General features: G+C 42.9%; 1 protein-coding gene across 1 annotated transcript in view; it reads right to left on the reverse strand.

Annotated features, from left to right (window-relative positions):
* Nucleotides 1-5: 5 nt before the first annotated feature.
* The window catches only part of NPC1 (NPC intracellular cholesterol transporter 1), a 50,980-nt gene continuing 35,029 nt past the window's right edge, over nucleotides 6-15,956 (reverse strand). Inside the window, exons 11-25 of the mRNA XM_054583450.1 lie at nucleotides 15,216-15,318; nucleotides 12,650-12,839; nucleotides 11,998-12,180; nucleotides 11,139-11,253; nucleotides 9,296-9,423; nucleotides 9,058-9,198; nucleotides 7,997-8,086; nucleotides 7,362-7,552; nucleotides 6,645-6,760; nucleotides 5,844-5,973; nucleotides 4,301-4,501; nucleotides 2,990-3,221; nucleotides 2,254-2,367; nucleotides 1,156-1,318; nucleotides 6-512 (exon numbers count right to left, since the gene is read on the reverse strand). Of these exons, the coding sequence (XP_054439425.1) occupies nucleotides 469-512; nucleotides 1,156-1,318; nucleotides 2,254-2,367; nucleotides 2,990-3,221; nucleotides 4,301-4,501; nucleotides 5,844-5,973; nucleotides 6,645-6,760; nucleotides 7,362-7,552; nucleotides 7,997-8,086; nucleotides 9,058-9,198; nucleotides 9,296-9,423; nucleotides 11,139-11,253; nucleotides 11,998-12,180; nucleotides 12,650-12,839; nucleotides 15,216-15,318 (2,141 nt within the window). The 3' untranslated portion in view covers nucleotides 6-468. The remainder of the gene's footprint in view (nucleotides 513-1,155; nucleotides 1,319-2,253; nucleotides 2,368-2,989; nucleotides 3,222-4,300; nucleotides 4,502-5,843; nucleotides 5,974-6,644; nucleotides 6,761-7,361; nucleotides 7,553-7,996; nucleotides 8,087-9,057; nucleotides 9,199-9,295; nucleotides 9,424-11,138; nucleotides 11,254-11,997; nucleotides 12,181-12,649; nucleotides 12,840-15,215; nucleotides 15,319-15,956) is intronic.

A 15,956-nucleotide genomic window follows, 5' to 3' on the forward strand; every position in this document is an offset into this window, starting at 1 on the left:
GCATTAATAAAGCTCTTTAAACTACAAAATGTTGTAATAAAGTGTATCTGCAATATCCTGAAATGTTACTAAAAATATGGTATAGAATTTGTGTGATGGCTTACTCCTCAAAAAAGGAGAAACATTTCATTGACTGGCCTTCAAAAAGTGTCGGTGAGCAGATCGCATTCGCAGCCATCGGCGTGTCAGGCAGCCTTCCGCTTGCTGAAGAGTCAGGTTTCATTCCTGGAGAACTGGAAGACACTTCAGTGTCCTGGGTTGCCTTCAGGTTTAGAAATAGTGCTTTACAAGTCAGATGTGCATTCCTGAGTTTACTAGTCAAAGCTGCTACTCTGGTGACACCCAGTGTTCAACTTAGCCTTGACCGTGCAGCAGCTAGTGTCCACAGGTGACCGACCCACAGACTCAAAGTCCCCAAACCCTGTACGGGGGTTAGACATTTAGGAGGTGTTCTCTCGGTGCCTTTTATCACTCTGGAGTGGCCAAACTTCTGGATTTATTTATTGATGGTCCTGTGAAGGATAAAAAAAAAAATAACTTCTGTATCATTTCTTTGGGAGAAAGTGGGGTAGTCTGTACTGGAACAGGACTGCCTTTTCCATCCCCCGGATATTTTAAAAACCAAAAGCCCTCATTTTATCAACCTATTTCATTGATTCACCTTAGTTACAAGGCTATAAATCAATAAATTAGTACTGCTCTTTGAGCTGTAAGTTATTATGGAAGCTGAAGTGACCAAAAAAGATCAGAAAGATAGACTCAAAGTAGGAGATGAGTGGCAGAGGCAGTGTTTTGCTAGAACAGTGAGTTGGGGAAATAAAAACTACAGCATTGCTGGGTGGTGACCCGGCCGTCCAGTCACGCAAGGCCATTCCTCTCAGCAGCAGGGAGGAACTAGCTGCCTGGGCCCCTGTGGTTCAGGCGCATTCGTGGTCGGACTTCAGGTCCATGTTCAGCACACAAATTGGCTCTCCGGAAAACGTGTTAGTTTACTAATGAAGTGGTTTGGATGACTATGAAGTCCTAGATAGGAATTTTTTTTCTCATACAAAATTTTTTTACTCAAATGACCAGTTCAAATACTTCTCAAGACTGCTTCAAGATACCAATTCTCCTTATCCTCCGTCCCACTTATTTAAAAATTTGAACACTTACCTATATAACTGAGTAACACAGGAAGGAATATCAATCCATGAGTGGCTCCCAGCAAGATCATAGCTAAATACATCCTAAAGTAAAATATCTGGAAAATTTGAGATTTGGCAAAGGCCAAGACCACAATCCCTCCAAATTTTGTAAGTGTGATTCCACTGAACACCTGAAAGAGAGATGGTAGCAGAAATTGCTTTCATCAATCTATTACAATTGAACATTTCCTAATAGAGATACTTTTTAATACTTAAGGTCAAAAGTCACGGGGGACTGAACCCTAGCTTTCAGAGTTACTGTTAATTTTAACTAAAACATAATGCTACTTGTTTTATTTGCTGCTTATGAGCCCAAAAGAAACAAAAAAAGGTATTATAGGGTAAACGCTACATATTCTGCATAGATACTATTCTGTCTCTAATAATTCATATTCTCAGGTAAAAACTTTTCAGTATCTAGAACTGTTATGAAACAAAGCTTTAGTTCTCTATAACAATATTTAGTGCTAGGATTGACCAGAATATAGCTGAACCAAAGAGATTCTCCAGACATCAACTACAAATTGCCCACTGGGCTCTTGCTTTTTCAACACTTAGAGCTGGCCTGCATTTTATTAAAGATTTTATTATTAGAGGGGAACGGAGGGAGAAAGAGATGAAGAGAAACATCAGTCAACTGGCTGCCTCTCTCACATCCCCAGCTGGGGACCTGACCCCAACCCAGGCATGTGCCCTGACTGGGAATCAAACCAGCAACTTTTTGGTTCACAGGCCAGCACTCAATCCACTGAGCCACATCAGCTAGGGCTGGCCTGTGTTTTAAATGGGAAGCTCTCTGGCTCTCTCAAAGCCCATTTCTCTGTCTCTCCTGCTTTGGCCATACTGCTGCCTACAAAAGGATTTACGAACAGGAACCGTTTCAGAGAATTTCTGGATATAGCTATTTCATGAATTGCCTGAAAACTTGTTGTCTTCCTTGGGATCTGCTCCTAAGCAAAAGACACAAAGTCTTTTTTCCTACTGAATTTTAAAGTTCTTTCTGAGAAACACTAGTTTGCTGAGTTGGTGGTCACTTTACACTGATATTTCTGCCCGAGTTACTTACAGAACTGCCCATGTGGGAAAGCGCCTCTTCTGCACGTTCCACGCGGCTTCCCTTTGTGCTCACAGTGAACGCTCTCGTTATGTGGCTGCAGAACTCCACGGAGATGCCACAGCTCTGAAAGAAAATGCTTCCTTTATGACTGTCCTTCTCCAGTTGAAACCATAAGCAGCCACCCCTTTCCCAGAGCACTCTGTGGTGGGAGAGGTACCCCAAGAATCCTCTTTGCCATACACTATGAAACCCCCATCACACCAACTTAAATATGCCAGGAACTTGTGGAACCCTCTAGGCGCAGCGCCCAGTGCTCATTTATACAGCACATTTGCCTTTAGCTGGGGAAGCTGCTCATATCTGAAGTACAGGTGTACTGTCTCTATTTTCCGTTTATACCTTCTTGAATGCTCACGTCTTTAATCATTAAAAAGCGTCTGACAATTGCATGGGAAGAAAAAGATATTGGTCAGAGAATTCCATCAGGGATGGGGCAATTTTTCTAAATGAAACGACATTTTGCTGTTATTAGGCTAACATTTTTTCTGCACTTTAGAATAATAAAGGCAGAACACTCCAGTTAGACCATGAATCATATTTTAACTGTTACATATAACATCCAGTCCCAACTCCATCCAGCCCTCAATCCCACCTCTCCATGTGTAAGAAGAGCAAGAGCTGACTTAGTCTCTTACCCCAAGAAACAATTCATATTAAAGTGACACAGGAGTTAAGGGCGACTCACCATAACCAAGTTGACTAGGGAAACTGCGTTCAGACTGATGCCCCACAGCCACATGACGCCAAACATGTTGACCAAGATCATGGCAATGGTGAGACACATGATCACTGCAGACCACGGTTCACAGCCCAGGAGAACCATGGTCACCAAAAAGATGGCTCCCAGGGACACAGAGAGGTTGAAGATTGTGTCATCAATAATGGTCAGGTACTGTTCGTAGAAGACATAGAATATGCTAGAGAGGAGGGAGAAGATTCTGTTAGAGCTCATTTTCACTTCTGGAAGCTCCACTCTTCATCCTGCCGTTACTGCGAAGCTGTGAAGTGCTCCGGCAGACGTGTCTGGCAGAAAACCTATTTATTTTAGCAAGACTCATCTACAGTAATTCAGGTGGACCTGTGAGTGACCGCTGACATCCAGAGGAAAACCTAATAATGATCTGACAGGTGATTTTATATAAAGTTTTTGTTCATAATCCCAACCTATTCTACTTTATAGACATTTACAGAGAATATTCCATGGTATTCGGAAAAAACAAGTTCTGATTTATCCTGAGAATTACCTCAGGCCAAAAGGGATCTGTGAAGGGCCTGAGAAGATTTTTTTCCTGCAAAGTTAACCAGATCTCTCCAGGAATTAGGACCCCCATTCTGAGGACTTCTCCCACAGAAAAACAGGCTGTCCCCCTGACGCAACAGGTCAGGACTCCTTTAGGTGAGCTCATGGGGTGAGGGAAAAAAGCCCACTTGTTTCTTCTACTTTTCTATATTTTCCAAATTCAGTATTCCATATGTTCTATTTCTTTTTATAAATAAAAAATTCAATAAGCAAAAAAGAAAGATCTCCAGGGTGGGGGGTGGGATGGGTAGAGGAGGGCAAAGGGGGAAAAACAGACAGCTGTTAATAGAATAAACATGATTAAAAAAAATTAAAAAAGAAAAAAGAAAAATCTCCATAAAGGCACTGTCCCAAGTAATCGGCAGTCAGGGATCCCCTCAGTTACTGTTCAGGAACATCCACTCGGCCCCCTTCACGAGGCCTGGTCTCCAGGCAGCCCCCTGCCCGCCCCGCCAGGGTGTTATTTTGCGGTGTGTCTCTGTGTGAGCTCCAGCCCAGAGACCAAGTGTTCCTTCCCCAGCACTCAGACCTCAGTAGGTGCACCAGACTCTGGCCCTCCCTGCCCAGCTGCCATCTTCCTGCACACACGTGGTCAGTGCTCGCGATGGAGAGGCTATCATGTGAAAGCCGAGCACCAGCATCCCACTAAGGGACCCCGAAGGTGTGGGTCCTCCCCTTAGACCCCCTCATCTGTACCTGTATGGGAACACACGGTAACTACTTCCTTCCTGGCTCATGGTTTTGGTGATGTTATCAGCAATGAGGCGGGCTTTTTTCATGGCGTCAATGAAGTCTGCAGAGGTCTGAAGTACGGTGTGGTAGGTCATGAAGTACGTGGCTCCGACACCCGTGTCATTGTCAAGGATGTTAACTGCCGACCCGTATGCAGCATGTCCCCTGCGAGAAGACTCAGTGGTGTCAAAAAGACCATGCTTTGTAAAAACCTGCAGGATCTGAGCACTCAGGGCTAAGTGAAATCATCTGACCCTGGGCTCAGGGGTCAGACCCAACTCTAAATTTCAGCGACAGGGAAGGCCCTCTGAAAGGGAACGATGAAAGTTTTAGCTTATTCTCTCCCAGTTCCCTCCCATACTGGCTTTTTTTTTACTGCTTTTGGTTTTGTTGGTGTACAGCTGCTATTGTTTCTACATCTGGCTCTGCTCACAAGACAAGTGTTTTCGTAGAGCGTTTGCATAGCAGCGCTGTGTAACAGGAAGTGGGGAAAGGAAAGGGCCCGGGGTGAGAGAGCCGTGCGCGTGGCCTCTGGATCGGCCTCGGCCATGTATAGGCCACAGGACCTTCGGCTAAGTTGCAGAATTGGGGCTGCAGCGTTGTCTTCTACAAACAGGTATACACACAGGGCCGTGTGATGAGTTAGTGAGATAACGTGGGGTGCCTTCCGTGATACTGGCCCATAGGAGGCTCCCCTGGAGTGGTGACTATCGCTTCATAAAAGCTGAATTCACTTGGACTTGTTTTATGTAGGCCAAAGCATTCAGTCGGCAAACAGACCAAGATGCAACATTCACTTCTATTTTATTTCCAGGGAGAGTGTTCCCACAGTGCTTAGCATAGCTCTCAAAACACAGACATCATGTATGTAGCTAATAAATGATGGGATTCAGGTCAAATTATGTATTGTGAAAAAACAGGGATGTGCAGGGTTTACCCGACTTATACATGGATGCTCATCTCTCTCCTATGAAAGCTTTTGAATCTCCTCACCCCAGTGAGTCCTATTTCTGGGCCAGATATCTTGCTTCCATGGGGAACTGGCTGCCTGGCTGGAGGAACAGGCTGGTAAGCAGCACACTGGCGCCAAAGCCATCTAAACCTTAGCCAGGATGCCACCCCCAGAACAGAAATGCTGTCCCACACATCCATGGACATAATGGAACAGAGCACCTCACATTCTGAAAGGCCACATGCTCCTCCTCGCCCTCTGCCCCACCAGTAACCTGCACCGAGCTCTGTACCCAGCACCCGGCCAGGCCACACAGACGGAGGCGGTCTAGGAAACAAATGCTCACGCCAGGATGTAATCAGTTGGATATATTGAAGGGTTTCCTTTAAAGGTATTTTAGAGGTTTCTTTGCTTTCACAGAAGAATCAGGAAAGGGTGAGGAGGAAGTATAAAAGAGAACCTTTCCCACATAACTGTTCCTACCCCTGAGCCCTCTCTTACTTTCCCAGTGCCAAGAGAAGTGGGTGCGAATCTGAAGGGCTCAGTGGCACTTACCCTTTGCCACACTTGGGGTTCGGGTTATCAGAAAGGAACATGGGCAGGAATCTCATGAAGTCTTCCCCCTGAGGCCTCTGTTTGCCCTCTTGAGTGAGAGGCCGGCATCGGACGCAGGCAGGGTCAGCCACTAACAGAAACAGTGGGGGAGGAGCCAAGGAGAAAATGGTAGGTCATGAGATTCTACTTTAAAACATTTAAAAATATTGTTAAAGAAATGAGATGAATTCTTTTCCTGAAAGTTTTTCCTTATCCAAAAGCTTCAAATGTGTGATTTTTGTAGTCCCAACTTTTGACATACCATCTTCATCTAAGGCAGGCTATAAAAATTTTCTTCCCTGAAGCAGGTTTTTAGCTTAAAGAGCAACCCCAATTGGTAATACCAGAGCCCAGGGTTTCCAAGTTTTTTATCAAGAAAACTCTAGAATGACCTCAATACTCTTACAAAACCAGGGGGCAACAGTGATAAGCAAAGGGGAGCACACCTATGAGAAGCTACTGCTAAAGACCAATAAAGAGGCAACTGGTGTCACTGGGAAAAGATGAGAAACTGCAAAACTCTGAAGACCGGAGTCCCCTGAGTCAGGCCTTGTTCAGCCTGCAGGCCTGTGCGGGGCAGAGGCAGGAGCAAGGCGTCATCCTTCAGAGTGAATGAGTGAGGAAGGGGATGGCTACGAAGGGAGTGAGACCCAGCGTGGGCACGTCAGTAGGTATAAATGGAGGTGAATGCAAATGATTTTTAAACTAAGGTTAAAATTTTTTAGCAAAAATGGAAAGACTTGGAAAAGACGACGAAAGTACCTGAAGCGTTGCAGAACTGATCGGTGCTGTTGTAGACTCTACAGCAAGATGACTGCGGCTTAATCCAATCAAAGTAATCATCAATCCAGGATGAGGGGGCAAAGCCTATTCGGGTACTAGAGAAGAGGAGAGAAAAGAATTACTGACTTGTCCCACAAGAGGCAAGTCTTTTTAAAAAAAATTTTTTTAAATGCTCACTTGAGTCATTTTTTTTTTCATTGATTTTAGAAAGAGAGGAAGGGGGAGAGAGAGATATTGATGTGAAAGAGAAAAACTGATTGGTCATCTCCACATGCACCTGACAAGGAATTGAACTTGCAACCAAGGTATGTGCCCTGACTGGGAATCGAACCCACAACCTTTCAGTTATGGGATGATGCTCCAACCAACACAGCCACACTGGCCAGGACAGGAGGAAGTCTTTTGTTCTAGTCCTTTTTCCTGAACTCTAACTTCCTTTCTAGATTTTATATTGCTCCTCAGTCAAAAGACAAATTACATTAGCACTTCACAGAAAACCCCTCAAAGTACAAGATGGTAAATTAGGCTTTTAAAGGTAAAGGTTTTGCTCAGGAAGAGCTAGATTCAGCATACATTCTGAAAAACGAATTTTCTGAGAAAATCTATTTTCAGTGAAAAATTTCAGGCTGAGTTGCCTCTGGCCAAGAGCCCCCTTCTAGCTGTTTCTGCAGCCGTACAGGAAGAGCGGGTACTGACTACTTGTCCAGCTCAGCCGCTTCGTATATCTGCTGCACCAGCGAGTCGTTGTTGCAGCCCATGCCCCCGCACACCATGTTCTGCCCCTTCAGAGAAGTATAGTTGTGCCCTTCCTCCAGGACAAAGTAGACAGGCGGGCCCGCATGCAGGTACTGACTGAGGGACTTGAAATAATCCATCACATAGGAGTCCTGAAAGAAGATCCAACAACAGGACAAAGTATGAATGTTCTGATGGTGTCTAAGTGAGGTGCAGAATCTGACTAAGCATCAGGCAGGCTGGGAGGCTCCTGGCCAACATGTCACCAGCCCAGATTCAGGGCTCCCTAGCCAGCGCCCCATCCCCTGCCCTCTGGGGGCCCAGGGAGCTCCCCCACCTGGTTCCACTATTAGGAGGGCACCTTGCAAGGTAAAGGACTGGCTGCTCACATTCTGTGGCTGTGCCCCAGAGAGCGGTCTGAGGTTTCAGAATGCTGAGGCCCATCCCGGCAGAGCTTTGCGGCAGTTCTTATAACGTGGGAGAACCCGTTGGCACTTGCATTTATAAGCGTGCATTGGCTTGAGATATCTGCATGCATGTTTTGAAAAATGTATTTGCCATTGGCTAAACAAATTGAAATTTAAAAAGCGTCTTACTTCTGGCATTGAAAGAGACTGATCCAATCCAATTTCTACTTTGTTCAGGACAGCGATACTGAATGACAGAACCCCCACAAATACTGCTATCTGGAATGAGAAGAGATAAAAGATAGCAATGGCTTAGAGCTATACTGAGCCGAAGAGCATAAATAAAATCTTAAGCACATGAAAAACGGGACTTTTCTAAACCGAAAAGCAAGTTTAAATGACACACTAAGTAAATAAGGAGTATGGGGTAGTGGCTGAGATCAGAGTATTTAGTCAGAGTACCTGGGTTCAAATGCTGGCCCCTCCACTTATAAGCTGAGTGACCCTGGGGCAGTCACTTGACCTCTCTTAGCTTCTATTTCCTTATCAGTAAATCAGGAAAGATAAGACTTATAACATCAGATAGTTTTGTGGATTAAATGAGGAAAATCTAGGCGTAATCTAGATTTTTAGCGCAATACCCAATATTTAGCACAATACCTGATATTACTGGTATCTACTCAATAAATGTTACGTATTTATGTTACTTTTACTAGAAAAGTGACAGATGATCACTTGCAACTACATCCAGTGTATAAACTATAAAAACTTCCTGCTTGGTTGCTGAGGATTAGCAACCAACAGGTGGGCAGAAGAAGGAGGTGTGCGCACACAAAGGCGCAGCCTGAGGGAGACCACCATGGCGATGGATCTGCGCGTGGCATGAAATGACATAGAACTAGACCCACACATCTTGCAAATGTCAGATTCCTGGTTTTGATATTGAACTACAATTATGTGACACTGCAGGAGAAAACTCGGGGAAAGGTACCTGGGTCCTCGCTGTACTACCTTTGCAATTTTCTATAAATCTGTTATTATTTCAAAATAAAAACTTAATTATGGCTTATGCTGACTGCTAAAAACTAGCTAAAAATATTGTATATGTTTGTACATATCTGCTTTAATGTTGTTGTATATATAGCTCACAGCTGTTAAGAGTCTCCTCCCCAAGCTATGCGATTCACAGACGGCAGTGACAAAACCTGGGCCACGGAGAAAAACAAGAAAACCCACAAGCAAGTTCATACCACAATCAGTCGCATGCAGTTCTTCAGCAGAAGTGGAGAATAGGTATTTTTGAAGAAGCGAAACAAGCAGCTCTCTGAGGCCTGGATGCCAGTTCCATCTTCAGGACCCGTCACACAGCAGAGGACGTCCAGCCGGTTTTTCTAAGGGGACACAGAGGAACAAAGGTCACACCCTCTAGCTGCTTCAGCTACACTCTAGACTCGAATGAAACAGGTTGTGATCCTGATAACAACTTACCTCTTGACGTTTAATGTCTAAGCTCCAAAGACTCACAAAACAGGTAATCTGAAGAAGGAAGTCAATGAAGACCGCCATTCCGGCAAACAGAGAGAAGGTGTGAACGGCCGGCATCACCGACAAGGCTCCTGTGGGAGAGGAAAGCGGCCATCACCTCCACTTCCAGCAGAGGGCTCTCTCAAGTCTTACGTGCCTGTGTCCCTATGAACAAAAGGAGCCAGAACAGGCCAACCCTATGAGCAGACCCGGCTCCCCAGCCCCCACAAAGGATGCTGCAAAAGCTGCAGAGGTCACACCAGAACGTGAAAAGAGTCTGTAAGCCCGGGGTTCTTCAGAATGGTGCCAGCGTCGGAACCATTTGAGGAGTTAAAAATTCAGGGTCCTAGGCCCCAGCATCATGCTACTTAATCAAGACAGTGGGAAATCAACCCCAATTCTCATGTATTTCATAGGCTCTCCAGGCAAATCTATGTACATTAAAATTTGGGAACCATTAATATTGGCCATTTCTTATAGCACCTTCTATGCTTCCCTCCAAGATAGGGACCGTATTTTCCATCTGCTATTATATCAACAATACCAGTATCCCAGTTTATTTACAATCAAACGAGAGTGTTCCAAGTCAAAAGCACTAGGCTAAGACTCACACACTGAAAACTGGCAGCTCATGGGCCAGAGATAGCCTGTTTGACCCACCCTCTATAAACCCATTTTAAAATTAAAAAATATTTTTTAAATAAAACAAGGAGCTGATATTTAACAATGAGATTTTGATTCACAGTGTTGCTTGAGAAAAAGAAATTTGGACTTAGCAGCGCCAGGCCAGCGACATCCAACTGTTCCTTGGAGGCATGACCTGCCGCCCCCACCAGGCCCGCTGTTCTCCCGTAGCCCCTCCCGCCCTGAGGCGCGGTGTCAGCTGCTATTCTCATCACACAAGCACCGGTTTTCTTACAATAGAAGTAAAAAGAGGAAATAACTTTTTTTTGTGCCTGTACCCATTAAAAGGAAATATAAGGGCTACAGGCTTCACAGCATATTCTTTATGGAAATGAAAAATAACACACTAATGGCGGGTCTGTGTTGAAAGGCTAACACTTATGATGTTCTTACAATGGCCCTATGGTGACCTGGTGGCCCGTGTAGGCATTTCTGTTTGTGACCCCTGGGTTGTGTGTCTTCTCTGCACTTGCTGGGTGACTCCAATCTGGCCTCCTCTTCAGGGGATGTAGTTAATTTTCCCTTACTACACGCCAGAGATGGAGACAGAGACAGCCTTGCTAGTAAGACTGGTTGATTTCTCAGTATGAAAACTATACAGAAGTGCTGCTTTTTGTGCCAGCTTATTCTGGCTCCTTGGGCTGAAGTTAAGATCCAGGAACCTCTGCTCATCAGCAAGGCCGCTTCCCCAGTGAACTGTGTGTACCGAGGAGGAAGGTGGCCTAAGAGAACAACGCCAGGCACCTTGTAAGCGAAAGCCTGTGATTTTGCAGCTGCTGCTTAGTGTTGTTCTGAAAGGATTCTGTGGCCAGGCAAGAGTGCTTGCTATTTTCAAATATCAACATTTTCCATCAGTGCCAAAAAGGGGAAATGGCAGGGGAGTCCTAGGCACCTGGACCCCAGAGGTCAACACTGTCCTGAAACAATGTGAAGAAGAAGACTCTTGCTAAATGACACCCAAGATATTGCCACCAATTTTTCTTGTGGTCCACTGTGATACTTTCCAATTACAGAATAAAGCTTAAAAAAGGAAAAACACAAAGGAACATATTCAGATACCCAGGCTCCTTCTATTCCCAGGCTCAGCCAACTATAAGATCAATAGAATTCAAAGAGCAATTACCTAAGAAAAATGCTACCGTCTCTGAAAAGGATGACAGGAACATACTAGGAGCCACTTCTCCAAGGACCCTGCCCAGCTGCTGGTCCAGGGTTTCCCCTTGAAGACGTTCATCTCTCTTTAAAAAAAAAAAAATTTAAACAGGCTACATTAAAATATCTCAATAACAATGCCACCTCTTTGCTTCTCTGTGTTAACAGTAAAGAAAAATGATTAGTGGCATTTACTTATTGTATATAAACTCTGATGAGGGACCCATGATGTCTCATGTTAGTTAGTTCATTTAGAGTATTTCTGATGCTCTGAGCTTGGTAATAGGTGCGAGCTTCAAGAGAAGACTGGATCATTTTATGAGGGAAATGCATGGAACGCAGGCTGCAGGGGGCCGGACCCTTAAATGACATGACACTTACATGCCACTGAGTCTCCAGTGCTAAACAACGAGGAGACCATATGAGAACCAATCAACTGAGACCATTTTCTACATTAGCAGGTCCTGTGTTGAGCTTTTGTCCTTTTAGTGGCACCTTTGACAAATCTTTCCTTCTTCTGCATTTATGTGCAGAGCCAATTTAATAGCATTCATACCAAAAATATTTTCCGCTGTTAGCCCTTTTTGCTGCACAATATTTAAAACCAAACTCTCACTTTATATCTATTCCACCAACCAAACAGAGCTGTGAACTTCTTGATCCCAAAATGTCCAGAATAAGTGACGGACACCAATAAACAACACAGAGGGAAGGAAACAATGTGTCCTCATTGTCCACATGCACAAATATACTCTGCATGGAGCCAAACGGCCATTAATGGAGTTCAGTGCCTGTCAGCTGCCACGACCTGCGAGGCTATGAAAGCGCACCTGGTAGGTCTGGACCAGAATGAAGATGTTGTCCACCCCAACAGCCAGCACCAAGAATGGGATGACTTCAATCACGATGAGGGTGAGGGGGACCCCAAAGTAGCTGAAGATGCCCAACGAGCATGCCACTGAGCTCAACACGATGAGGATGCCTGCGATGCCCAGGGAGATTTTAGAATCCACCTGCGAGATGCAACAAAGACAATCGTTGGTTAGAGGGTCTCTTGTCCTATCTGTTACTAAAAGGTTCTCATTTCTAACTCTTTACAGGCATATAGCCAATCTGCAGCTAAAAGTACAATTCCCAGTTTGAGAACAGATATGAAAAAATTGTCTAGGTCTTCCTAAGCAACATACTTTATAAGCTTCCATTCTTAGGTGATGAGGTAGATGAATCAGAAAAAACTGGACTATGCGAAATAAATTTTAAGTTGAAGATAAACCAAAAAGATGGAATGGAAGAAAACAGATGCAGGGAATAGGAAATGTTACATACAGCTAGAACACAGGGGAATTTAAGGCAGTTTGGAATATAATAAATTAAGTGGAGGCAAAAATATGATACACACTGAATGTTGACATTTCTAACAACACAGACCCACACACTTCACATTATGTGCGTGTGCGCGCACACACCCCCGGCTCCACTTACCAGAAGCCTGCTACAGCTTTTGATGTGCCCCAAGGCTATGGAAATATACAGAAACATGACCGTATAGCTGATTACAACAGTGAAGATATCACTGTTACTTTCACGATTTAGTTCATCTTCAATACTTCGTTCAGCAGTGAAAGAAATGGTGAGATTTGGATTCTTGTAGTTTTTCACGAAATTAATAAACCTACAGAATAAGAAGAATTTTTTATCTTTAGTTAAAACTTAGTGATAGCTAAGTGAGGAGCTTCTTCCTCACTTCTGTGTCACAAAAGCCACCCTTAACCTTCTTTTGCATTTAGATCTTTCTTCATTGGAGTCTAGAAGGTGAGACAGTTCTGGATATGCTGAGTTTTCTACCATTTAAATAGGTTTAGAACAAATTTGAAAATTGGTTCATGGTGTCATTCTTTTTAACTAGAAAAGATTTCCAAATGCAGTACTGTACACTAAAGATATACGCTTCCGAACTTTTAAAAGTTGATCTATAGATTCAATGCAACCCCTATCAGAATCCCAACTGACTTCTTTGTAGAAAGACAAGTTGATTCTAAAATTCATATGGAATTTCAAGGGGTCTAGAATAGGTACAACCTTCTTTTTCAAGAACAAAGTAGAAGGATTCACATGTCCTGATTTCAAACTTACTACAAAACAACAGTAATCAAGACAGTGTGATATCCGCACGAGGATAAATATTCAGATTAAAGAAACAGCACTAAGAGTCCAGAAACCATGTATTTGCAGTCACCTAATTTTCAACAGGGTGGCAAGTGGGGGAAAAAATCATCTTTCCAATAAATGGTCTGGGACAATTGGATAGCCACATGCAAAAAGAATGTTGAACTTTTACCTCACACCATACACAAAAAAACTCACATAGACCGAAGACCCAAATGTTAGAGCTAAAACAATAAAACTCTTAGGAAATCATAGGTTTTAATAGGTGTAAATCGCCATGTCCCTGGATTAGGTTTCTTAGCTATGACACAAAAAAGTACAAGCAACAAGAGAAAAAAATAAATTGGACTTCATCAAAATAAAAAAACTGGTGTTTCAGAGGACACCATCAAGAAAGAAAAAAAAAAAAAAAACAAAGCCAAGATTGGGAGAAAATACTTGGAAATCATATATCTGATAAGGGACTTGTAGAATATAAATGAATTCTTACACTTCAATAGTAAAAATCCAAATAATCCAACTGAAAATGGGTAAAGGATATGAACAAACATTTCTCCAAGGAAGTTATACAAATGGCCAATAAGAGCATAAAAAGATGCTGGAATTAGTCATCAGGGAACTGCAAATCAAAGCTGCAATGAAATACCACTTCACACCCATAAGGATAACTAGAATTAAAAAGCCAGGTAATAACGAGTGTTGACAAGAATATGGAGAATTTGAAACCTCTATTCACCGCCAGTGGGAATGTACAACGGTGTAGTCACTTTGGAGAACAGTCTTGCAGTTTCTCAAGAGTTACCATATGACTTGTTAATTCTGATCCTAGGTATGTACCCAAGGTAAATGAAAGCATTTAAGTTCACACAAAAACCTGTATACGAATATCTGTAGCAGCATTATCCGTAATAGTCAAAATGCAGAAAGAACCTAACCGGCATCAGTGGCTGAGTGGATAAACAAAGCGGTATATCCAAAGGCTGGAACATTATTCAGCCTTTAAAAGGAATGAAGGACTGAGACATGCTACAACTTGGATTAACCTTGAAAACAGTTGGCTAAGTTAAAGATGCCAGACACAAAATTCAACATATGTGCTTCCATTCATATATTAAAAAAGTCCAGAATAAGAAAATGTACGGAGGTGGAAAGTAGATTAGCGGCCGCACAGGGCCGGGAGGTGGGAGGCTGAGAGTGTGCGGGCGGGGCGGCTGGTGGCGGCGGCCAAATGACGTGGAGCTGCTTTCGGAGGCAAAAAACGTTCTAAATTTGGCTATGGTGATGATTCCACATGTCTGTGAATATACTAGAAGCTATTAAATTGTGCACTTTAAATAAGTAAGTGAAATGCATGGTATATGAATTATATCTCAATAAAGCTGTTTCTTAAAAAAAATGTACTTAAAGTACATTATAAAGTAAAACGTCCAAGTCCCCTGTTCCCAGTGCTCTTCCCCTTTCTCCCCAGGCTGCAAACATACTTCACCAGTTCCTGGATATTTTTTCTAGGCATGGACAGCACGTACAGCATATATAAACTTAAACATGCTGAACCATTCTTTAATGACTGCACAATTTTCTACTGTATTTAGCCCTTGCTCACAATGGACATTCTGTGGGCTTCTGGCTTTTGCTGTTAGAAAATGATGCTGACAAATTTCCGCATGTATACCTCTGTATTCCTGTGGAGGGAGATCTGTTCAAACTATGTTTATAGGTAAATTTACTTACAGATTTTTTTCTTAACGTCACTAGTACTAAGTGAAAAGACAACTCAGATCTGACGATGGTTAGTTTAGCTGAATGCAGTTTATGTGCTCTCGCCTCCTGTCCAGCTTCCTGCAAACATGGACGGGCGGTTTAGACCCTGTGAGCAACTCACTCTCTTTCCCAGGCCTTGGCCTTCTGGAGCTTCTCAGTGTCATTATAGTAATTATTGACAGGAAAGGTAATCACAAGGGCTGTGGCGTTATTGTAGTTTTGATCTAGAAAGGAAAAATGTGACATCAAAAAGATTATAAGCATGCAGAAAATTAGATAAATACAAGAGACAATTATAAAATGGCTAGGTGACTGATTTCTCACTCGGACTTTAGACTATACATCCAGATGCACAAGCAAACATATATTCTTCCCCTTCCCTTCTCCTTTTTGCAAATAGTAACATACTATTCTATATGTTATGCTTTTAAATTTGTCTTCAGTCTGTTCCATTTTACTACTTAAAGAGCTTCCTTCCTCTTTTTTCTGCTGTATTATATTTTCTGGTATAATTTAACCAATCTCCCACTGATGGATTTTTTTAAAATAATTTTTGAAGTTATGAACAAAATTACCACATGGAATAATCTTATATTTTTAATGTGTAAAATACATATTCATTGAATCAATTCTTCCAAGTGCAATCACTGAATCAGAAAGTTTGTACATTTCTAATTTTGATAGATTTTCCCAAATTGCCTGTCAAAAAGGCCATCTCATTTTTCACTCAACAAAATATTTACTGAGACCTACTTTTGTGTCAGGCATCATTTACACTAGTGAACAAAAGAGATAAACCTCCCTGCCTTTTCCTGGAGCTTATATTCCAGTGACCCACTTCCTCCTCCGCCATCGTGGCACG

The sequence above is a fragment of the Pteronotus mesoamericanus genome, unplaced genomic scaffold, assembly GCF_021234165.1.
Source record: "Pteronotus mesoamericanus isolate MK-2021 breed Mesoamerican mustached bat unplaced genomic scaffold, CSHL_Meso_final contig_74, whole genome shotgun sequence".
Lineage (NCBI taxonomy): Eukaryota > Metazoa > Chordata > Mammalia > Chiroptera > Mormoopidae > Pteronotus > Pteronotus mesoamericanus.